At 42.3% G+C, this 25837-nt stretch overlaps 2 protein-coding genes across 5 annotated transcripts in view; both read right to left on the bottom strand.

The window, feature by feature from the left end:
• Window positions 1–1081: 1081 nt before the first annotated feature.
• LOC110497756 (uncharacterized) lies at window positions 1082–5435 on the bottom strand. The gene is made up of 2 exons (XM_021574101.3): window positions 5318–5435; window positions 1082–4933 (listed from the first exon to the last, which is right to left on the bottom strand). Exon 2 carries the CDS (start codon window positions 4868–4870, stop codon window positions 1376–1378), a length of 3495 nt encoding a protein of 1164 aa, XP_021429776.3. The 5' UTR covers window positions 4871–4933; window positions 5318–5435; the 3' UTR covers window positions 1082–1375.
• A 1618-nt stretch (window positions 5436–7053) lies between these two features.
• The window catches only part of dph6 (diphthamine biosynthesis 6), an 87632-nt gene continuing 68848 nt past the window's right edge, over window positions 7054–25837 (bottom strand). For 2 of the 4 annotated variants that reach the window (XM_090211131.1, XM_036954737.2), the window contains exon 15: window positions 7054–8449. In XM_090211131.1, the coding sequence (XP_090067257.1) occupies window positions 8331–8449 (119 nt within the window). In that variant the 3' untranslated portion in view covers window positions 7054–8330. Of the gene's footprint in view, window positions 8450–21751; window positions 22152–25837 lie in introns of those variants that run through there. The other 2 variants (XM_036954735.2, XM_036954736.2) reach the window with 1 other exon arrangement.

Below are 25837 nucleotides of genomic sequence, written 5' to 3'. Positions count from 1 at the left end.
ACATTCAGTCAGTATATTCCAAAATCTTTGGGCGCACCCACATGGAAAATCGATCAAGTTTGGGGTCATTTCTATAATATCTGGGGTTATCATTATAGAGTTGTTATTATGGCTAAACAATATTTTAGACTATATAGTGATATGAGAGAACATAGTAGTCTATGAAGATAGCACATGAATGATTCAGGAAACCTATTAGGATGAACTATGAAGTACCTTTTTACATAATTCAACAGACAATATAAAATCTCAGAGATAGACATTTATATAGTATAGACATTTTTTTTCTAAACAAACTTTGATCAAAACAGCTAAGTATGGTTTTACCATTTGGCCATCAGATTTGCTACCAATGCTTCTTATAGGACACATTACTGCACACTATACTCCTCTGTAAACTGGTCATGTCTGTATACCTGTCGCAAGACCCACTGGTTGATGCTAATTTATAAAACCCTCTTAGGCCTCACTCCCCCCCATCTGAGTTATCTACTGCAGCCCTCATCCTCCACACACAACACCTGTTCTGCCAGTCACATTCTGTTAAAGGTCCCCAAAGCACACACATCCTTGGGTCGCTTGTCTTTTCAGTTCGCTGCAGCTAGCAACTGGAACGAGCTGCAACAAACATTCAAACTGGACAGTTTTATCTTAATCTCTTCATTCAAAGACTCAATCATGGACACTTACTGACAGTTGTGGCTGCTTTGCGTGATGTATTGTTGTCTCTACCTTCTTGCCCTTTGTGCTGTTATCTGTGCCCAATAATGTTTGTACACTGTTTTGTGCTGCTACCATGTTGTGCTGCTGTCATGTTGCTACCATGCTATGTTGTTGTCTTAGGTCTCTCTTTATGTAGTGTTGTGTTGTCTCTCTTGTCGTGATGTGTGTTTTGACCTATATTTTTCTTTTTAATCCCAGTCCCTGTCACCGCAGGCCTTTTGGTAGGCCATCATTGGAGATAAGAATTTGTTCTTAACTGACTTGCCTAGTTAAATAAAGGTTAAATAAAACAAAATAAATGGCAATTATGCAGATGATTAAAAAAATAACTCTTAACCAATAAATAACACGCAAATTGTTTTTACCATAAATGCATTGGCTTCACATGACAATTTTATTTTAAACTCTGGAATCAACAAATGACAATTAAAAGGCACATTTTATTAAAATCAATCAAATTGTAATTGTAATCTTTCTGAACAGTGTTGTAGGCATACAAAACTAAACTGAGAAAAGAAAGAGATAAATCATATTAGATATAGGTAAATAAAAACATGAATTAAAAAATGTATGCACCCATTATTGTAAATCGCTCTGGATAAAAGTGTCTGCTGAAAGACTAAAATATAAATGTATCTGTTAAGGCCATGTCTTATTTGTGTGTGCGTTGGTGTGTTTTTAGATGAGACGCTTGTGTGAAAGTCTTCTCACACACTTTACACAGGAAAGGCCTCTCTCCTGTGTGGGTGACATAATGTCTCTGGAGTTTGGAGGGAGTCTTGAAATCCTTGAAGCAAATTGCACACTGATATGGGCTTGACTCAGTAAACTCAATTACATTTCTTGAGACACATTTATGGACCTGAAGATCCCTTTCCGTTTCAAAAGATGTGATGCATGTGTCACACTGAAATGGCGCGTGAATTGTTTCACACCAGTAATGATCAAGCCTCTCATTTTGGATAACATTATGGCTGTCTGCATCTGCTATGACTCGATTGGTTTGAACATCCATGTGTCCCCCCATATCCTGTTGCAATGAGGTCTGACCTGAAATCTCATTGCTTTGGACATGAACATTTAGATGAGTAGCAAGCTCAGATGGGGACAAGAAGTGACTGTGACACTCAGTGCGCCAATAGTCTTCACTTTGTCTACTCCCAGATTCCATACTATCATCTGTTATGTCTTGTTTTGCCACAAAGCCTGGGTCTCTTGTCTGTGAAGAATGTTCTAAACCCTCATCAGTGACTGAGCAGTTATCAGAACTGTCTTTGTAGGACTGTGGCATGTCTCTCAGTGTCTTTCCTTGAGCAGAGGCAAGAGTTTCATGGTCCCCAAACCTGCTGTTTTCCTTGACGTCACTACATGTTTTAATCTCATGTGTTCGTTGTTCATGGCTTCTCAAGTGGCAAGGCTGTCTGTAAGTTTTAGTGCAGAAACTGCATTTGAATGGTCTTATCCCAGTGTGTATGAGAAAGTGTCTGGATAGTTTGCTTGGAGTGTCAAAGCCCTTCTGGCAAATTGTGCACAGGTGTGCTTTTCTTTTAACACAGATCACTTTGTTTATAGGCCTGGAGTTGTTGCGCTTGTGCAAATAGTTTTGTATGGATTGTTTAGAAGTCTTGACTATGTTGTTGTCCTGTTGTGCCTCTGCTTGAATATTACAAGTATCCTCAAAATTGTCCTGGAATGGTCTCCAGTCATTCACACCATTCAAATGTAACAGCTCTGTTGTTCTCATAGAACTCGCCACGGGAACTTGAACACAGACTTTAGAGTACAGATGTTGTTGCTGCCTTCTTACTTTCATTCGGTTTCCCTGTTGAGAGGCAGGTCTGAAGGGTCTCCACTTGTGAGTTCCCTCGTGGACTTTCAGGTGTGTGGTCTGTCTGAACGTTTTTCCACATGCCAGGCATCGGAAAGGTCTCAAGCCAGTGTGTACAAGGTTGTGTCTCTGTAGTTTAGAGGCACATGGGAAATATTTGAAACATAGCAAACACTGGTGTTGGGTATGGCTTGTATTCCTCACAGGGTTGGCATCAGCACCTTTTAAAGCCAATTCAGGACCTATACTCAGGAAAGGGTCATTGTGAACTTTTCCTGCGGAAGGTTTTGCCTGATTTTTCAATTGTAAGTGGCCACTTTGATTCAGTGTTGTTTCTGGTGGCATTTGGAGAGGGAGCCGAAGCTTGGATAGAGAGGATGTTGAACACTGAAACTGCACTTTACTATTGCATTCATTGTGTCCACATGTAAAAGTACTGCCTTGACCTGACTGACTCTCTGTAGGGGAGTTGAGGTGAAAGTTCCTATCAAAATTGAGCTTTTCAGGAAGCTTTTCCTGAAATTGGACACCCACTGGATACCCTCTGTATTCAGTCATTCGACGTGATGGAGGTCTAGAACGCTGAGCATATCTTTGCTTGCCATTTCTGGACCACAGATGAGTGCGGGAGTGGATCCTTAAATGTGTTGGCTGGCGAAACTTCTTCCCACATGTGTAGCACCCAAACGGTCTCTGACCAGTATGGGTCAACATATGCCTCTGCAGTTTGGATGGAGATGGGAAACTTTTAAGGCATGCGAGACATTGATGGTTCAGTGGCTGATTCTTTGTTTTCTGTCTGATCTTCTTACATTGGCTGTTGGTTTGACCAGATACCGGTGTCTCCAGGTAAGACGTTGCAGTTAAGTCCTGCAGAGTGGAAACTGGAAAGTCTTTATCAACTTTGAAATTCAGCTTCCAGTGCTCTGGTTTAACAATAATATCAAGCTCAAATACTTTCGAATCATTAGTCTCTGGAGTAGTCATCCCTTTGTCTGAATTCTGGTATGCATGTTCTGTCTTTGACACAGCATCCCTGTGATCATCCACCTGACTTGTGTTCTGAGATTCATCTAAGGTCTTATGGCTGAATTGGTGCCTCTTTAAATGGGTTGAAAGATGGAAGGCTCTGCCACAGACATGGCACTGAAAAGGTCTTACTTCTTTATGCATCATGTAATGCTGCCTGCGTCTAATTGAACTGCTGAATGTCTTCAAGCAAATGCTACACTGAAAGTGACTGGTACCACTGGTATTCAGCTCCACTTTGACAGGAAGAGGAGACTTTGTTTCCAACTTGTCCAGGTGCTGTGGAGCACTGACACTTATTTCACACTGTAGCTCCATCCCTTTATTAATGTTTCTAGCATCTATTTGTTTTTGTTTGGTACGCCCACTTTGGAACTTTGATATATTATGTGAGGCATATAGGTGGGTTTTCAGGTGTGACACCTGCCTGAATGTTTTCCCGCAGTCCTCACAGGAAAAGGGCTTCTGGCCAGTGTGCGTAAGAAAATGACGCTTTAGTTTGGATGGAGAACAGAACGTTTTTGAACAAGTTGGACATTCGTGGTTCACCCTCATTCTACCTCTGGAAGAGCTCTGCTGAGACCCTAGCATGGGGATAGTCTGAAACCCAGTAGGTTTACATTCATGTATTTGAGAGTGCATTTTCAAATGCACCCTTAGTCTGAAGGCCTTCCCACAAATGCTACACTCAAATGGTTTTGGATGACTGTGAATTGTTAAGTGTCTCTGAAGCTGGTGAGACGAACTAAAACACATTAGGCAGACTGTACATGTGTGGACATTGTCCGTGTGCCACGCACCGTTCACCATTCCATCAGAGCCGATCATGTTATCTTGCACTATTACATTTGTGAAGCCATTTCCACTTGGCAGAGTGCTTTGTTGGCTGATAAAGCAACCATTATCAGCAGGTGGGATTAGTTCAGGTTGCGGTTCGATCTCTGTGGCTGTAGTGTACTCTAGTAATGTCCTCTGCATGGGCCCATCTCTTTGAAAAGACACTGTAGGCAACAGTGGGGTATCGGTAGTCAAATAATGTCCTGATTTCCTAAGAGATGGATTAAGGTTTGTAGGTACTGATATGGGATGTAGCAAACTCTCTGTGGGTGGACTCCAATTGCAGTAATTCCCTGTGTGAGTCTCAGAGTGCTTCTTTAAATGTACAGATTGTCTAAAGGCTTTTCCACAAACCAAACAGATAAATGGCTTCTGGCCTGTGTGTATAAGATAGTGTCTCTGGAGTTTAGAGCCACTCGGGAAACCCTTCTGACAAACGGAGCACTGATGCATTGTTGCCTTCTTCGTTTCTATGATGTTCCACAAATGCTTTATGATTCTCCTTCATTGAACAATCTAGGAAAAACATAAACACAGTTTAAATACAATGTTTTTATGGGTGTATACGCATAGAATAGGCTATTCAATAATACAGAATATATTGAATCAATCTCAAAAACAACTGCATTCTCCAACCGAACATCAAAAAAAACTTGGCCACCCGGGAATGCAAATCCATTAATTATTCACAGCTTTCATCATGCTCTTGTAATAAAATATGTCAGCCGATCATTAAAACTCCTATTTAACATAAAATAGGCCTAACTTGAGATGTAGTAACATATTAAGGAAAGCTTGATTTAAGCCAGAATGACACACTAAAGATGATAGTTTGCTAACCTTAACTAATGTTTCATTTAGCCTACCAGTTACACCACGATAAATGCATAAAAGACTCACCAAGCACGAGTCCGGCTGACTGTTGTTCTCCAGAATGAGAAACACAAGAAACATTTATGCTTTGTGATCCAGAAAACGACGATAAATTGAGGTTAAGCGACAACAGCGTTCAAAATTAACTGTGTCCGTCTCTCAATAATGCTCGGACGGAAACAGCAAGACTTATTTTAGGTTCCCACACTACCGTCACTTCTGCTAGAACGTCTACTTTAGTGGCAGTATCTATAACGTTTATTTTATTTAACCTTTATTTAACTATCCGAGGTGATAATAACAAACCAAAAACTTCGCAGAAATCCACTACAACACTTTGAACGAGTTATTTGTAATAGGATTGTGGATGGTTTAGCACACCAATGGAGACACAAACTAATTACACAGCCTCATCTCTAGATTTATTTTTTACTGCAGATTAAGATTCTATCCACAATCCAAATCTGCCCCGGACTCATTGAACTGACCTAGACACTGTATACTGGCACGATCAGTCATAGACACACCTGTCTACAATCAGTCAGAGATAATAAAAAATAGTCAAAAAAGGGGAAAAGGTATTGGAAATCCAACTATAGAAGTATATGTTTACCTCAGCCTCTACTTCGATGTCCCACATCTTGTAGTTTAATTCAAGATTAACCAATTAACCGAGTGGCTTTCTAGTTTTGAAGATGTCTGGAAGCTTACTGTTTACTGCCTGAGCTCAGTCATCCTTGGACTAGGTTCTTGACTAAATACTTAGAGATGCAAAAATACACAAATAAATAGACAAACAAACTGTAGGCCTCCAGGAAACTCAACTGAGCCGCTTATTTGGCTGCAGTTCATAAAATCAGCCACAAGAGGGATGCACACACCACTCAATAAACTGCTTCATCATCAAGCTGTGTGAAGGAGTACATGTCAGTGATACATGTCTCATGATGGTTGCTGGTATTCACAATTGTGAATCAAGAAACACAAATAAGAACACTTTTAAAAAGATTCAAAACATGATAATCATATAAATCACTGTGGATTTGTGGCCAGTGTCTGAAGCCCCAGAGATATCCTGACAAGCTCTCCCCCACTGTAGACAACTGCCAGGGGGAAGGGAGCTGCGACACAGTCAAAGTCCATGTGCCTGGCCACAATGACATGGGCCGCAGGCTGGTACACTGCACACAAAGGACAATGTTAGCCACGACAACTAGTAGCTTGTGTGTGAGCTGGCTGCCAGTTTCTTAAGTAGACGATGTAGATTTTTTTTAACACACAAAGAAAGAATACAAGGAAAAATAAAAATGTCACCCTGTCTTTATTCATTTTTTGAGAGGGCAGAGGTGATAACATTGAGCAGTTAGTCTAGACAGACAACACAGTCTGTACAGTAGCCTTACTGTATGTGCAAGCCCATGTCCAGGGGTGTGACAACATGCTTGATGTCTCTGCTTGTGTCTGTCTGCATGTCTGGGAAATAATCGCTTTCTGTGGTGATCGACAAGTGGTTGTCTGTCTGTGTTTGGCACCAAATGTTATGGCTGGGCCATTGTTGACTCATTCTAAAACGCTGACATTATCCCTGTAGGCCTACCACATTCAGATTAAAGAGTGTGTAAAACAGGATGTAGGATTGTACCAACCACAAGATGCCTACCTTGGGGTGTCTACCCAGAGAACTGCTTGGTATTTCAATAAGGCAAAGGAATGCTTTGGACTCACAGTTCTACAAAGAAAAAGAGGAGAGTAAACTTCCAACATGTGTTCAGCATTTTAATAAGGAACTTATACACATTGTTAAATTGAGCGGTGCTGCTGTTTTATACATGATTTTCCCTCTCAAGGTATATTCCATATGTGCCCTTGCGTTTCCTTTAGGTAGACTAAACCTACATGGTGAATCTTAACATGTATTATGCGTTATTTTGCTCAGCCTCATAGATAATTGCTTGTCTGTTTTTTTTTTTAACCTTCAATAAAATCTTCAGGCGCTGTTGGTTGCCTCTATTGTTAAATTTTTGATAAGAGCAATGAAAACAACAGATAGATGGTTGAGATCAATAGCCCACTCTGCTCCCTCCATCACCAGCACAATGGAGAGGATAGAGCCTGAGTAAAGATGCATTCCAATTGAGCTCATCAATACGGTTCATAATGTTTGAGAAAATAAATGTTCCAGGAGCAATAGTTAATGGTGTTGTTTTCTTCACACCCCGCACGCACGCACAAACACACACACTATATATAGTGCATACCCACACACACTCTTCCGCTCTCTTTGTGTGGACTCCAGCCCTGCAGCTGTGTGTAGGCTAGAGGAACGACCCTCTCCTATAAACCACACTGTGTTAGAATCAATGGGCAACATAAAGAGGCTTAATCTTTCCAGGTGCTTGGTTCTGATTGCTTATTGTAATAACCAGTCTCTGGCCGTGCCAAACACCAGGCAGACACAAACAATGCATAACACCCTAAAAACAAATCAATGTATAGCTTTTCTACAACCTAGGATTTTATTAGGGGTGTTAGCTCGCTAAGTGTGAATCTATTGATAACAGTGGAAGATGCAGGGATATATAGTAGCTATTAGCTCGTGGTCTGGGATACACTGACTGCAGCTCTCTGGTGCTGTGGCATTTGGGCTGTACTGTCCTGTACTGTACTGTACATTAGATCTGTCTCATAAATGCTCTCTGTTTCAGAGTGACAGCTGTTGGAAGCCTTGTTTGAAGGATACAGTGGATTACTAGCCTAGTGTCTTAAGTAAGCCTCTAATACTCATATGTACGCAATTATACATATATGTACAGAAACATACTACATCAGCACATTCACACACGTCAATAACAAATAGTAAGGCCATCAAGCAAAGGGTTGGTGTGTGTCCAAATGAAGTCTGTAATATAAGTCGTCTCTAGGAACATTCAAGTCCCTCTCTGGGTGGATCATGGTTCCTCCTTTAGCATTCTTCTAGAGTTGTAGTTCTGTGCAGTGGATGGGGGAGAGTGGTTTCTCTTGTCCAGATAGGTCTCACTCTCTACAGACTGAGCCAGCAGGACAGGTGGAGGACAGCAGAGTCAGGCAAGTCTAGGACTGGAGCAAAGGCCACAGATGGGCTGGCCTGGCCTAGAGTGGTCCTCAAACATTCCTCAAGTCCTGGGAGAGAGATAGAGGCGGTGAAGTAGGGGGTGAGAGAGGGGGGGGGGGGGGGGGGGGGGGTTGGTAAGGGAGGGAGAGAAAGGCGGGGGAGTAGGAGGAGGGAAAGAGAGATGTGAAGAGAGAAAAAAGTTGTTAATATCATCTGACTTCCCCATTGAAAAGCTGTAAATCTGCTTGTACCTCAGGATCTTAGGATCAGGCACGAGGCCCTAAGATGTCCGTCCCAGTGGGGCTGCCCCGGGACCGAGGCTGCACTTAACCCTTCAACCAGGGAACACAGGCCCATTCACAGAATATTGACATTCTCAAATCCCCGGCAGATTGTATAGCCCCCCATTCAACTCCCTGCAGTGCAGACATATGGTCAGCAAGGGCTGGACTGTAAGCTACTGAACCCACACACCCCCTGCCCAAGACACACAGAATACACACACAGGCATTCTAACACACACTCACACACAAGTGCGCGCACACACACACACACACACACACACCCCTACATCCCAAACCCCTAACCTACCTCCCCAACACACACTTAAACCAATGAACAAATGAGCAGCAGCTTGTTGTGGGGGGATCTAGTGGAATAGATCCTGCACCCCCTGTCGTGTTGGGATGTAAGGAAGCTGTGTTGGGACGGTTGGCTCTCAGCTTGAGCGGAGCTGAGAGATTGTTCGAGAGGGTTAGTGTGTTGGTGTGTGTCTACAGACAGACAGGCAGTGGACATGTGAGAGTGTCTTTGGCTGTCTCCTTGTTGACAGCCTGTCCATTTAGCAGTGGCCCACTGGGATGATGTGGCCGCCATGTCCTCTCCTGCTCCTCAGCCCCTAATAGTCACAAGTGTTCCCCTGGCCTCGAATGGATGGCTTTCATGGGCTTGTTAGTTCCGTAGGTCTAACAGTGTGTTGAGTGTGTCATAGTGTGGTCACTGGGATGTGATATGTTGTTGGGATGTGGTAGCTAAGTGTATCTAGATATCAGTTGGTTGGAACCATTGGCTCAGATGGTTGTTGTATGGTCCTTGGGACATCAGAGTCATGGGTAGGGCTGTGGCGGCCACAACATTTTGTCAGCCAGTAATTGTCAAGCAAATAACTGTCGGCCCCACGGTAATTGACCGTTAATTAACATAAACACATTTAGCCTCTCCTGGCTTCCACGCATAGCCTACAAGCCACTGATGCAGACCTTTGGAACATCTACATTTTAAAAAGTCTAATAAATCCATCTAATATAGCCTACACTATCACAATAAATCCATTATTTATTTTAGACTGATCTAAAGAAACATGATATAATGCAAATGTAGTATATATCATAAGAACAGAATAGCATATTCTGAGTTGTCCTTATGTTAGGTCCTTCCTTATGTTAGGTCCTGATCTGGCTATGCCAAATGGCTGTGGACTACACAAGTTCATATAGCAGATTTTCTTAGAATTCCGTGGCATTATTTTATAGCATGAATAATACAATTGAACAAAGCTTAATAAAATAGAAAGGATATTTTCTCCAAACGATTTGAGGGAGTGCGCACATGTGGCTATTCTGTGTTGAGCGCTTAACAAAGAAATAGGTATTGCTATATGCTTAAAATAGAGTTATTAATTTAACTTTAGTTGTTCTACAAACGTTGGGCTATATTTTTTTATTTTTAATACATTGTAAGGCTGCATGATGCGACTAATGATGATTTGAAAAAGGTTTATTGAAAGGCATGAGCTCTGCTTTGTTTTTTGGCGAAGGCTGTACACACTACATCAGTCACTCATTTACAATTTCACAATCACTTGAAAATGCCTAGAATTTCATGGCGGCATCCCCTTTGTGTGGCCGTAATTCACCCTTAAGAATCCAAGCCTTTTGCGGCCAGTGGCCGTTGTATGCTTCTCCCTGAGTGCTTTCTTACAGGCTACAAGTGAAGACAGACACATCGGGGACGCAACTGTGCGCATCCTTATCCAATTCCAAGGTGCATATGGAAGATATTGGAAGAACTGTCCACATTTACTTTGTCAGCCAACAATATGAGTAGGCCTAACGAACAGCAAAATCACTAGCCTATGTCAATCTACTATTCCCCTTAGTACAAAGGTTGACCTATTCTATTCTGTGTGAGAAATAAATGTGTGGGATGCGATAGATCCCAAATTATACAACCACTAGCATAAAAACATTTTTTTACGCAATGTGGCCGACGCAACAGATTAGAACGTAAAATGTTGACAAAATATTAGGCATCACTCACATTATAAGCTCAGCAATGTACACATGGTAGTAGATGCAAATGTTCCATTAGAGGAAAACACCATTTTCATAAGTGACCACAAATGCAATTATCCATGTAATGCTTTTATTATAAAAGGAACATTTATGTTGAAAATGATCTTCCCCAAACTTGAAACTCACGTGCTGCTTATGTATTCCAGTTAGGATCTACACCCCTTGTAAAGGGGATTCATGTGCTTCATTTTAAGAAGTTATTTGATACAAACCTTATTAAAACATATAGGCCTATGGGCTAGGCTACATGAGGTGTGATACAAACCTTATTAAAACATATAGGCCTATGGGCTAGGCTACATGAGGTGTGATACAAACCTTATTAAAACATATAGGCCTATGGGCTAGGCTTCATGAGGTGTGATACAAACCTTATTAAAACATATAGGCCTATGGGCTAGGCTACATGAGGTGTGATACAAACCTTATTAAAACATATAGGCCTATGGGCTAGGCTACATGAGGTGTGATACAAACCTTATTAAAACATATAGGCCTATGGGCTAGGCTACATGAGGTGTGATACAAACCTTATTAAAACATATAGGCCTATGGGCTAGGCTACATGAGGTGTGATACAAACCTTATTAAAACATATAGGCCTATGGGCTAGGCTACATGAGGTGTGATACAAACCTTATTAAAACATATAGGCCTATGGGCTAGGCTACATGAGGTGTGATACAAACCTTATTAAAACATATAGGCCTATGGGCTAGGCTACATGAGGTGTGATACAAACCTTATTAAAACATATAGGCCTATGGGCTAGGCTACATGAGGTGTGATACAAACCTTATTAAAACATATAGGCCTATGGGCTAGGCTACATGAGGTGTGCGACTATGATTCGAAAAAGTCGCAAAAAAAAAAGGCATTGTTTCTTATGCTGGGCATCATTCACAAGTGATAATATAGTAATTCACAAGTGATAGGCTAATATTGTTACCCATCAGACTATTCTTGATTTAATCTTGTCTTTACATATACTAAATAATATATGTGTGAAATGTGTTTTGATTTAGAATGGACCTATGCACTTATATAATTAATGGAGGATGCTTTTCCCTGTGGTTCATTTTCATGCCAGCCTGGTAGGCTATACTCCTGTTGTAAATATAAGCAATGTGCTTAATAGGAAAGTTGAGAAATAAATATAGTAGGCCCTGCCTATAGAAAGCTGATCCTGCTATTTTTTAAGTAGAGGCCATCACTTGGTTTTCTCTTGTCACTTAGGATTAAAAATAACTGCTAAATGACTATATCAAAGCTTCAAAAACCTGTGTCACTAACTGTCAATCTGTGGTTACATTCACACTGAATTTACATTTAATTCAATGAAGTTACAATCTATAGAGACTCATCTATAGTGAACTATAGCCAGTTTCAATAGCAAGCCTCAGTGTAAGAGTAGAGAAGTTCTGTCACCATGATGAACTTGTGGAGAGAAATCAGGACAGAAAGGTTACCAGCACTGTTCAGTGCCATTTAATAAGCCTCATTGTCTTTCATTAGAGCAGAACGCAGCACGCCAAACACACACACAAAGAACCCGTACAGGCTAATTAGTGAATATGTGCGACGGCTTAAAATGCCCCCACTGAACACACAGCCTTTTTCCTATTTTATGAAAAGGCTAAATATGGTTGTTATCTGAGCGTGAGGCTTCACCCTGGGATGTAGGACCCTCTGGAGATCAAGTGGAGACAACAGAGAGAGGCAGGGAGATCACAGAGAGTAATGGTAACATTAGGGGAGAAGAGACAAAGCCTTCATCACACCTCTGAAACAAGGCCTTTTTAGTCTTTGAGCTTTGAGGCAGACTTTGCCTTTGTGTGCCTGGGACCAAGGCGAGGGGTGAAGGTGAAAATGGAGTGACCATCCGTCCATGTGTGTACACACTACATGTGTGTAGTATGTGTGCTGCTGAAAGAACCCTGGTTGCGAGGTGCAGGGGACAGAGGCCATTAAGCAGGATCCTAAAAGCAATCACATTAGCAATGGGATGGAACTAAACCATCTACCCAAGGGAACCAGCCATTATTCTGCTTCACATCCAACACAGGGGGTAAAAAATCCGGTCTGCATGCGCCTGTTAAATCTCCACATTTTGAAAAGCATCGTTTGCCCATCATTAATACCAACAATATTTAGCATTATCATTACCTTTTTGTTTTTCATTTTAATCAATCAATACGTAAATATATACATGACTGGGTAGCAGGGAGATTAGAGTACTGTTGTGGTCAGGCACAGCGAGAGAGAGAACAGGATAGAAAGAGGGGCATTTTGTGTGAAATTGCCAATGCCTGCTGGGCTTATGGGGCTTTTAAGCAGGGGAGAGAGAGCCCAGAGCTGCGTCCATGGTTTTAGTTGTGCTACACTGCCTTCCAAACTGGTTCAAATTAACCGCTAAACGAGAACATAATTAGCAGGCATTGGCTCATGAAAATTGTTCATTTAGGCCGAGGTGAGTGAACAATGTGGCCGAGAGGCCAAGCACAGCGGGTGCAGCCAGGCTCCTCTCTATGGGGAAGGAAGACATCCCGCTAAACCGAGGTGCTCTAGTCTATCTACACTGCTTACAGCAGTGCCATCCAGCCCAGTGGCCATTTCCGGTGTGTCATTTTGTCATATATATATATATATGTTTTCGTGGAAAACAAGGACATTTCTAAGTGACCCCAAACATGTGTGTGTGTGTGTGTGTGTGTGTGTGTGTGTGTGTGTGTGTGTGTGTATATATACACATATATACACACACACACACAGTGGGGCAAAAAAAGTATTTAGTCAGCCACCAATTGTGCAAGTTCTCCCACTTAAAAAGTTGAGAGAGGCCAGTAATTTTCATCATAGGTACACATCAACTATGACAGACAAAATGAGAAAGAAAATCCAGAAAATCACATTGTAGGATTTTTAATGAATGTATTTGCAAATTATGGTGGAAAATAAGTATTTGGTCAATAACAAAAGTTTATCTCAATACTTTGTTATATACCCTTTGTTGGCAATGACAGAGGTCAAACGTTTTCTGTAAGTCTTCACAAGGTTTTCACACACTGTTGCTGGTATTTTGGCCCATTCCTCCATGCAGATCTCCTCTAGAGCAGTGATGTTTTGGGGCTGTTGCTGGGCAACATGGACTTTCAACTCCCTCCAAAGATTTTCTATGGGGTTGAGATCTGGAGACTGGCTAGGCCACTCCAGGACCTTGAAATGCTTCTTACGAAGCCACTCCTTCGTTGCCCGGGCGGTGTGTTTGGGATCATTGTCATGCTGAAAGACCCAGCCACGTTTCGTCTTCAATGCCCTTGCTGATGGAAGGAGGTTTTCACTCAAAATCTCACGATACATGGCCCCATTCATTCTCTCCTTTACACGGATCAGTCGTCCTGGTCCTTTTGCAGAAAAACAGCCCCAAAACATGATGTTTCCACCCCCATGCTTCACAGTAGGTATGGTGTTCTTTCGATGCAACTCAGCATTCTTTGTCCTCCAAACACGACGAGTTGAGTTTTTATCAAAAAGTTATATTTTGGTTTCATCTGACCATATGACATTCTCCCAATCTTCTTCTGGATCATCCAAATGCTCTCTAGCAAACTTCAGACGGGCCTGGACGTGTACTGGCTTAAGCAGGGGGACACGTCTGGCACTGCAGGATTTGAGTCCCTGGCGGCGTAGTGTGTTACTGATGGTAGGCTTTGTTACTTTGGTCCCAGCTCTCTGCAGGTCATTCACTAGGTCCCCCCGTGTGGTTCTGGGATTTTTGCTCACCGTTCTTGTGATAATTTTGACCCCACGGGGTGAGATCTTGCGTGGAGCCCCAGATCGAGGGAGATTATCAGTGGTCTTGTATGTCTTCCATTTCCTAATAATTGCTCCCCCAGTTGATTTCTTCAAACCAAGCTGCTTACCTATTCCAGATTCAGTCTCCCCAGCCTGGTGCAGGTCTACAATTTTGTTTCTGGTGACCTTTGACAGCTCTTTGGTCTTGGCCATAGTGGAGTTGGGATTGTGACTGTTTGAGGTTGTGGACAGGTGTCTTTTATACTGATAACAAGTTCAAACAGGTGCCATTAATACAGGTAACGAGTGGAGGACAGAGGAGCCTCTTAAAGAAGAAGTCTGTGAGAGACAGAAATCTTGCTTGCTTGTTGGTGACCAAATACTTATTTTCCACCATAATTTGCAAATAAATTCATTAAAAATCCTACAATGTGATTTTCTGGATTTTTTTTTTCATTTTGTCTGTCATAGTTGAAGTGTACCTATGATGAAAATTACAGGCCTCTCTCATCTTTTTAAGTGGGAGAACTTGCACAATTGGTGGCTGACTAAATACTTTTTTGCCCCACTGTGTGTGTGTGTGTGTATATATATATATATATATACAGTGCCTTGCGAAAGTATTCGGCCCCCTTGAACTTTGCGACCTTTTGCCACATTTCAGGCTTCAAACATAAAGATATAAAACTGTATTTTTTTGTGAAGAATCAACAACAAGTGGGACACAATCATGAAGTGGAACGACATTTATTGGATATTTCAAACTTTTTTAACAAATCAAAAACTGAAAAATTGGGCGTGCAAAATTATTCAGCCCCCTTAAGTTAATACTTTGTAGCGCCACCTTTTGCTGCGATTACAGCTGTAAGTCGCTTGGGGTATGTCTCTATCAGTTTTGCACATCGAGAGACTGACATTTTTTCCCATTCCTCCTTGCAAAACAGCTCGAGCTCAGTGAGGTTGGATGGAGAGCATTTGTGAACAGCAGTTTTCAGTTCTTTCCACAGATTCTCGATTGGATTCAGGTCTGGACTTTGACTTGGCCATTCTAACACCTGGATATGATTATTTTTGAACCATTCCATTGTAGATTTTGCTTTATGTTTTGGATCATTGTCTTGTTGGAAGACAAATCTCCGTCCCAGTCTCAGGTCTTTTGCAGACTCCATCAGGTTTTCTTGCAGAATGGTCTGTATTTGGCTCCATCCATCTTCCCATCAATTTTAACCATCTTCCCTGTCCCTGCTGAAGAAAAGCAGGCCCAAACCATGATGCTGCCACCACCATGTTTGACAGTGGGGATGGTGTGTTCAAGCTGTGTTGCTTTTACGCCAAACATAACGTTTTGCATTGTTTCCAAAAAGTTCAATTTTGGTTTCATCTGACCAGAGCACCTTCTTCCACATGTTTGGTGTGTCTCCCAGGTGGCTTGTGGCAAACTTTAAACAACACTTTTTATGGATATCTTTAAGAAATGGCTTTCTTCTTGCCACTCTTCCATAAAGGCCAGATTTGTGCAATATACGACTGATTGTTGTCCTATGGACAGAGTCTCCCACCTCAGCTGTAGATCTCTGCAGTTCATCCAGAGTGATCATGGGCCTCTTGGCTGCATCTCTGATCAGTCTTCTCCTTGTATGAGCTGAAAGTTTAGAGGGACGGCCAGGTCTTGGTAGATTTGCAGTGGTCTGATACTCCTTCCATTTCAATATTATCGCTTGCACAGTGCTCCTTGGGATGTTTAAAGCTTGGGAAATATGTTTGTATCCAAATCCGGCTTTAAACTTCTTCACAACAGTATCTCGGACCTGCCTGGTGTGTTCCTTGTTCTTCATGATGCTCTCTGCGCTTTTAACGGACCTCTGAGACTATCACAGTGCAGGTGCATTTATACGGAGACTTGATTACAGACAGGTGGATTGTATTTATCATCATTAGTCATTTAGGTCAACATTGGATCATTCAGAGATCCTCACTGAACTTCTGGAGAGAGTTTGCTGCACTGAAAGTAAAGGGGCTGAATAATTTTGCACGCCCAATTTTTCAGTTTTTGATTTGTTAAAAAAGTTTGAAATATCCAGTAAATGTCGTTCCACTTCATGATTGTGTCCCACTTGTTGTTGATTCTTCACAAAAAAATACAGTTTTATATCTTTATGTTTGAAGCCTGAAATGAGGCAAAAGGTCGCAAAGTTCAAGGGGGCCGAATACTTTCGCAAGGCACTGTATACATACATACATACATACATACATACACACACACGTTTGGGGTCACTTAGAAATGTCCTTGTTCTCCACGAAAACATACATTAAATGAGTTGAAAAATGAATAAGACGTTGACAAGGTTATAAATAATGATTTTTAATTGAAATAATAACTGTGTCCTTCAAACTTTGCTTCATCAAAGAATCCTCCATTTGCAGCAATTACAGCCTTGCAAACCTTTGGCATTCTAGTTGTCAATTTGTTGAGGTAATCTGAAGAGATTTCACCCCATGCTTCCTGAAGCTCCTCCCACAAGTTGGATTGGCTTGATGGGCACTTCTTACGTACATACGGTCAAGCTGCTCCCACAACAGCTCAATAGGGTTGAGATCCGGTGACTGTGCTGGCCACTCCATTATAGACAGAATACCAGCTGACTGCTTCTTCCCTAAATAGTTATTGCATTGTTTGGAGCTGTGCTTTGGGTCATCGTCCTGTTGTAGGAGGAAATTGGCTCCAATTAAGCGCCGTCCACAGGGTATGGCATGGCGTTGCAAAATGGAGTGATAGCCTTCCGTCTTCAAGATACATTTTACCCTGTACAAATATCTCACTTTACCACCACCAAAGCACCCCCAGACCATCACATTGCTTCCACCATGCTTGACAGATGGTGTCAAGCACTCCTCCAGCATATTTTCATTTTTTTCTGCTTCTCATGAATCTTCTTCTTTGTGATCCGAACACCTCAAACTTAGATTTGTCTGTTCATAACACTTTTTTCCAATCTTCCTTTGTCCAGTGTCTGTGTTCTTTTTAATATTTTATTTTTATTGGCCAGTCTGAGATATGGCTTCTCTGCCTAGGCCAGCATACCGGAGTCACCTCTTCACTGTTGACGTTGAGACTGGTGTTTTGCGGGTACTATTTAAGGAAGCTGCCAGGTGAGGACTTGTGAGGCGTCTGTTTCTCAAACTAGACACTCTAATGTACCTGTCCTCTTGCTAGGTTGTGCACCGGGGCAACAGTTTTCAGCTGTGCTAACATAATTGCACAAGGGTTTTCTAATGACGTGCTTTGAAAGGCTGGTCATGGCTCACATCAACACCATTATCCCAGAAACACTAGACCCAATCCAATTTGCATACCACCACAACAGATCCACAGATGATGCAATCTCTATTGCATACAGACTTTTCCCACCTGGACAAAATGAACACCTATGTGAGAATTGTATTCATTGACGACAGCTCAGCTTTCAACACCATAGTGCCCTCAAAGCTCATCAATAAACTAAGGACCCTGAGACTAAACACTCACCGCCAACGACGAGACAGCCTATAGAGAGGAGGTCAGAGACCTGGCCGTGTGGTGCCAGGACAACAACCTCTCCCTCAACATGATCAAGACAAAGGAGATGATTGTGGACTACAGGAAAAAGAGGACCGAGCACGCCCCCATTCTCATCGACGGGGCTGCAGTGGAGCAGGCTGAGAGCTTCAAGTTCCTTGGTGTCCACAACACCAACAAACTAACATGGTCCAAGCACACCAAGACAGTCGTGAAGAGGGCACAACAAAACCTATTCCCCCTCAGGAGACTGAAAAGATTTGGCATGGGTCCTCAGATCCTCAAAAGGTTCTACAGCTGCACCATCGAGAGCATGGTTGCATCACTGCCTGGTATGGCAACTGCTCAGCGACCAACAGCAAGGCATTACAGAGGGTCGTGCCAACGGCCCAGTACATCACTGGGGCCACGCTTCCTGCCATCCAGGACCTCTATACCAGGCGGTGTCAGAGGAAGGCCTTACAAATTGTCAAAGACTCCAGCCACCTTAGTCATAGACTGTTCTCTCTGCTACCGCACGGCAAGTGGTACCGGAGTGCCAAATCTAGGTCCAAGAGGCTTCTAAACAGCTTCAACCCCTAAGCCATCTAATCAAATGTCTACCCAGACTACTTGCATTGCACCTCCTTTACACCGCTGCTACTCTCTGTTGTTATCATCTATGCACAGTCACTTTAACAACTCTACCTACATGTACATATTACCTCAACTAACCTGTGCTCCCGCACATTGACTCTGTACCAGTACCCCCCTGTGTATAGTCTCGCTATTGTTATTTTACTGCTGCTCTTTAATTATTTGTTAAATGTATTTCTTATTCTTAACCATATTTTTTTAACTGCATTGTTGGTTAGGGGCTCGTAAGTAAGCATATCACTGTAAGGTCTGTTGTATTCAGCGAATGTGACTAATACAAATTAATTTGATTTAATGATCAATAAACCATTTAAAATGATAAACTTGGATTAGCTAACACAACGTGCCATTGGAACACAGGAGTGATGGTTGCTGATAATGGGCCTCTGTACGCCTATGTGGATATTCCATAAAAAAAATCAGCTGTGCTTATCTTTCAAAAACAAGGAAATGTCTAATTGACCCCAAACTTTTGAACGGTAGTGTGTGTGTATATAAATGTTAAAAAAATAAATAAAAAATAAATATATATATATTTTTTTTTTAGATTCTTCAAAGTTGCCACCCTTTGCCTTGATGACAGCTTTGCACACTTTTGGCATTCTCTCAATTAGTTACTTGGAATGTATTTCAATTAACAGGTGCACATTGTTAAAAGTTAATTTGTGGAATTTCCTTCCTTCTCAATGCGTTTGAGTCAATCAGTTGTGTTGTGACACGGTAGGGGTGGTATATGGAAGAAAGTCCTATTTGGTAAAAGACCAAGTCCATATTATGGCAAGAACAGCTAAAATAAGCAAAGAGAATCGACAGTCCATCATTACTTTAAGACATGAAGGTCAGCCAATGAGGAAGATTTGAGCAGTCGTAAAACCATCAAGCGCTATGATGAAACTGGCTCTCACGAAGAGACTGCCACAGGAAAGGAAGACCCAGAGTTACCTCTGCTGCAGAGGATAAGTCCATTAGAGTTAACTGCACCTCAGATTGCAGCCCAAATAATTGCTTCACAGAGTTCAAGTAACAGACACATCTCAACATCAACTGTTCAAAGAAGACTGCGTGAATCAGGCCTTCATGGTCAAATTGCTCCAAAGAAACCATGCCTAAAGGACACCAATAAGAAGAAGAGACTTGCTTGGGCCATGAAACACAAGCAATGGACATTAGACCGGTGGAAATCTGTCCTTTGGTCTGATGATTCCAACTTTGAGATTTTTTGTTCCAACCGCTGTGTCTTTGTGAGAGTAGGTGAAAAGATGATGATCTCTGCATGTGTGATTCCCACCGTGAAGCATGGAGGAGGAGGTGTGATGGTGTTTTGCTGGTGACACTGTCAGTGATTTATTTAGAATTCAAGGTGGTAACCAGTGTGGCTACTACAGCATTCTGCAGCGTTACGCCATCCCATCTGGTTTATGCTTAGTGGGACTAGCATTTGTTTTCAAAAGGACAATGACCCAACACACCTCCAGGCTGTGTAAGGGCTATTTGACCAAGGAGACTGATGTAGTGCTGCATCAGATGACATGGCCTCCACAATCACCCGACCTCAACCAAATTGAGATGGTTTAGGATGAGTTGGACCGCAGAGTGAAGGAAAAGCAGCCAACAAGTTCTCAGCATATGTGGGAACTCCTTCAAGACTGTTGAAAAAGTATTCCAGGTGAAGCTGGTTGAGTGAATGCCAAGAGTGTTCAAGAGTGTCATCAAGGCAAAAGGTGGCTACTTTATTCCATATGTGTTATTTAATAGTTTTGATGTCTTCACTATTATTCTACAATGTCATAAATAGTCAAAAATAAAGCAAAACCCTTGAATGAGTAGGTGTGTCCAAACGTTTGACTGGTACTGTATATATATATATTTGGAACCACCAAGACTCTTCCTAGAGCTGGCCGCCAGGCCAAACTGAACCATCGGGTGAGAAGAGCCTTGGTCAGGGAGGTGACTAAGAACTTGATGGTCACTCTGACAGAGCTCCAAAGTTCCTCTGTGGAGATGGGAGAACCTTGCAGAAGGACAACCATCTCTGCAGCACTCCACCAATCAGGCCTTTATGGTAGAGTGGCCAGACGTAAGCCACTCCTCAGTAAAAGGCACATGCCAGCCTGCTTTGAGTTTGCCAAAAGGCAACTGAAGACTCTCAGACCATGAGGAACAAGATTCTCTGGTCTGATGAAACCAAGATTGAACTCTTTAGCCTGAATGTCAAGCGTCACGTCTGGAGGAAACTTGAGAGCATCCCTACGGTGAAGCATGATGGTGGCAGCATCATGCTGTGGGGATGTTTTTCAGTGGCAGGGACTGGGAGACTTGTCAAGATCGATGGAAAGATGAACGGGGCAAAGTACAGAGAGATCCTTGATGAAAGCCTGCTCCAGAAAGCTCAGGATGTCAGACTGGTGCGAAGGTTCGTCTTCCAACAGGACAACAACACACACATCCAAGACAATGCAGGACTGGCTTTGGGACAAGTCTCTGAATGACCTTGAGTGGCCCAGCCACAGCCCGGACTTGAACCCGATCGAACATCTCTGGAGAGACCTGAAAATAGCTGTGCTGCAAAGCTTCCCATCCAACCTGACATAGCTTGAGAGGATCTGGAGAGAAGAATGGGAAAAACTGCCCAAATACAGGTGTGCCAAGCTTGTAGCATCACACCCAAGAAGACTCGAGGCTGTAATCACTGCAAAAGGTGCTTCAACAGTGAAGGGTCTGAATACTTATGTAAATGTGTATTTCAGTTGTTTTTTCTATACATTTGCAAATAGTTCTAAAAAACAGTTTTTGCTTCATCATTATGGGGTATTGTGTGTAGATTGAGGAGGGTAAAACAAATGATAAAAGGAATTTTAGAATAAGTCTGTAACGTAATAAAATATGGAAAAGTCAAGGGGTCTGAATACTTTCCGAATGCACTGCAAATATAGATTTTCTATGAAACAATTGATGCCTTTCTTTCAAAATTTCGGTGGATCTGTAAGAGCATTTTTACTCATAATTTATAGAAAACAACGAAAACATACTAAAGTCTTTTGAAATGTTTTTATAAGAATATTGTTAAATAGTAGACAAATCACTTCATTAGAAGTGCAAATCATCTGACACAACTAGGCCATATGTGGGGTTGTTGAGTCTCTGTAACGTAAATAACATCTTCAGACAACATGTAAAAAGTTTCATCTGGAGCATATGTCTGTCTATCAGCCGTGAAGCGCAGCGATAGTGACTCGGGGTGGGTCCCATTTTTCAGCAGCATTACACTGCGCTACAACAGTGGCAGTTTGTGGCTGTGACGGCTAGCGCCAGAGGTGCTACTTTTCCTTCCTTGACTTTTGGAAAGCATTAGGCGCGGAGCTGGGCTGTGAACCATGAAGGCTGCCTGGCCACAGGCCCTCTCCCAGGCCATGGCTGGGGCTGTGCGTGCTGAGGAAAGGTAACAGATTCCAGTTCAATGATGAGTCAATAACTGGCTTAAGGGAAGTGTCTGAGCACATAGCATAGAAATATGAAATGAGGGGTAAGCTGTGGACTTTTAAAATAACATTTTTAAGTCTGTGTGAAAAGTAAAATAAATACACTTATTTTTCTGGTGAATCAGTATAAACCAAGAAAATACCAAAAGGACCTTGTGTTATTTTACATATTTGAGATCCAACAACGTCATTAAAATAGCTGCATTTTAAAACACAACATTGTATTATATGCCCATATTCATATCAAACGCGATTGCAGTACTAAAATATCAGAGCATCCTTTAATTTCAGCACTATTTTGTGTGAACGGAGTAGATTTCAAACTCTCCTGAGATGTTCAGAACAAGAACTGATGACCTTTCATGAATTGCCATCATGTAATTATGTGACAAAACAAACACCCATGTTTATGTCCAGACATATTGTTGTCGACTATGTTTATTCCTATTCATCACATTATAATTTCATGCTCCCCAATAAAACATGTCAAGGCCGAGAAATGACAGTAAAAGTGTCGGGTCTGGCGTGGATTCAACTGTGTCTGGTTGATGAATGTGTTGGTTGGACCTTTTCTAAAGACAAAACGAGTCTCGCAGGGGAAAATAAATACCATTCCATATTTGTCTTGATGAGGAACCAGAATCCTGAGAGAGTAAGATGGTGGCATAACAGTATAATGATGACAGAGGTTGCAGCCAGCCCCAGTGCTGTTCTTAACAACAGAGAGCAAATGACTCCCAATAATTAAAGACAAAGGAAGATGAGCTTCCCTCCAGAGACTGGTTTCTACTAGACCGTTGTTCTCACAACTTTATGTATGGAAATATCTTTACCAATGTCACCCCAAACATTATTTAGGGCAGTGATATTCAAAGTTGGTGTCTGCAGTGGGGTCGCCAACCAGTCAAAAGTTTGGACACACCTACTCATTCAAAGGTTTTTCTTTATTTGTACTATTTTCTACATTGTAGAATAAAAGTTAAGACATCAAAACTATTAAATAACACATGTGGAATCATATAGTGACCAAAAAAGTGTTAAACAAATCAAAATATATTTGAGATTGTTCAAAGTAACCACCCTTTGCATTGATGACAGCTTTGCACACTCTTGATCTTCTCTCAATTAGTTACCTGGATTGCATTTCAATTAACAGGTGCACATTGTTAAAAGTTCATTTGTGGAATTTCTTTCCTTCTTAATGCGTTTGAGCCAATCAGTTGTGTTGTGGTATACAGAAGATAGCCCTATTTGGCAAAATACCAAGTCCATATTATGGCAAGAACAACTCAATTAAGCAAAGAGAATTGACAGTCCATCATTAGTTTAGTACATGGAGCTCAGTCAATACGGAACATTTAAAGACTAAATAAGACTGAAGCACTAAATAAGCTTCAGTTAGTGCTAAACACGGCTGCTAGAATCTTGACTAAAACCCCAAAAATTGATCATATTACTCCAGTGCAAGCCTCTCTAAACTGGCTTCCTGTTAAGGCAAGGGCTGATTTCAAGGTTTTACTGCTAACCTACAAATCATGACATGGGCTTGCTCCTATATATCTTTCCAATTTGGTCCTGCCATACATATCTACACGTACGCTATGGTCACGCAGGCCTCCTTACTGTCCCTAGAATTTCTAAGCAAACAGCTGGAGGCAGGGCTTTCTCAAATAGAGCTACATTTTTATGAAATGGTCTGCCTACCATGTGAGAGACGCAGACTCGGTCTCAACCTTTAAGTCTTTATTGAAGACTCATCTCTTCAGTAGGTCCTATGATTGAGTGTAGTCTGGCCCAGGAGTGTGAAGGTGAACGGAAAGGCACTGGAGCAACGAACCGCCCTTGCTGTCTCTGCCTGGCCGGTTCCCCTCTCGCCACTGGGATTCTCTGCCTCTAACACGATTACAGGGGCTGAGTCACTGGCTTACTGGTGCTCTTCCATGCCTTCCCTAGGAGGGGTGCGTCACTTGAGTGGGTTGAGTCACTGATGTGATCTTCTTGTCCGGGTTAACGCCCCCCCTTGGGTTGTGCCTTGGCGGAGATCTTTGTGGGCTATACTTGGCCTTGTCTAAGGATGGTAAGTTGGTGGTTGAAGATATCCCTCTAGTGTTGTGGTGGCTGTGCTTTGGCAAAGTGGGCGGGGTTATATCCTGCCTGTTTGGCCCAGTCCGGGGGTATCGTAGGATGGGGCCACAGTGTCTCCTGACCACTCCTGTCTCAGCCTCCAGTATTTATCCTTCAGTAGTTTATGTGTCGGGGGGCTAGGGTCAGTCTGCTATATCTGGAAAATGTATCCTGTCTTATCCGGTGTCCTGTGTGAATGTAGGTATGCGCTCTCTAATTCGCTCTCTCTTTCTATTTTTCTTTCTTTCTTTCTATTTTTCTTTCTTTCTTTCTGAGGACCTGAGCCCTAGGACCATGCCTCAGGACTACCTGGCCTGATGACTCCTTGCTGTCCCCAGTCCACCTGGCCGTGCTGCTGCTCCAGTTTCAACTGTTCTGCCTGCGTCTATGGAACCCTGACCTGTTCACCGGACGTGCTACCAGTCCCAGACCTGCTGTTTTCAACTCTCTAGAAATAGTAGGAGCGGTAGAGATACTCTGAATGATCGGATATGAAAAGCCAACGGACATTTACTCCTGAGGTGCTGACCTGTTGCACCCTCGACAACCACTGTGATTATTATTATTTGACCCTGCTGGGCATCTATGAGCAATTGAACATCTTGGCCATGTTCTGTTATAATCTCCACCCGGCACAGCCAGAAGAGAACTGGCCACCCCTCATAGCCTGGTTCCTCTCTAGGTTTCTTCTTAGGTTCTGGCCTTTCTAGGGAGTTTTTCCTAGCCACCTTGCTTTTACACCTGCATTGCTTGCTGTTTGGGGTTTTAGGCTGGGTTTCTGTACAGCACTTTGTGACATCAGCTAATGTAAGAAGGGCTTTATAAATACATTTGATTGATTAATTGACTAAAGGACACAAGTAATAAGAAGATACTTGCTTGGGCCATGAAACACAAGCAATGGACATTAGACCGGTGGAAATCTGTCCTTCGGTCTGATGAGTCCAAATTTTAGATTTTTTGTTCCAACCGCCGTGTCTTTGTGAGAGTAGGTGAAAGGATGATGATCTCCGCATGTGTGATTCCCACCGTGAAGCATGGAGGAGGAGGTGTGATGGTGTTTTGCTGGTGACACTGTCAGTGATTTATTTAGAATTCAAGGCGGTAACCAGTGTGGCTACTACAGCATTCTGCAGCGTTACGCCATCCCATCTGGTTTATGCTTAGTGGGATTAGCATTTGTTTTCAACAGGACACACCTCCAGGCTGTGTAAGCTGTGTAACCTCCACAATCACCCCGACCTCACAATCACCCCGACCTCAACCCAATTGAGATGATTTGGGATGAGTTGGACTGCAGAGAAGAGGAAAAGCAGCCAATAAGTGCTCAGCATATGTGGGAACTCCTTAAAAATTTTTGGAAAAGCAGTCCAGGTGAAGCTAGTTGAAAGAATGCCAAGATTGTGCAAAGCTGTCATCAAGACAAACGGTGGCTACTTAGAAGAATCCTGGGCTCGAACCCAGAGTCTCTGGTGGCACAGCGATGCAGTGCCTTAGACCACTGCGCCACCC

Source organism: Oncorhynchus mykiss, chromosome 19 (genome assembly GCF_057628025.1).
Source record: "Oncorhynchus mykiss isolate SJ-2025 chromosome 19, ASM5762802v1, whole genome shotgun sequence".
NCBI lineage: Eukaryota > Metazoa > Chordata > Actinopteri > Salmoniformes > Salmonidae > Oncorhynchus > Oncorhynchus mykiss.
The sequence above is the reverse complement of the archived record's forward strand: the minus strand, read 5'-3'. Positions and strand labels throughout refer to the sequence as shown.

Bases quoted from the DNA above. Each gene is read 5' to 3' on its own strand.
- LOC110497756 (XM_021574101.3), bottom strand. From the start codon at position 4,870: ATGCATCAGTGCTCCGTTTGTCAGAAGGGTTTCCCGAGTGGCTCTAAA.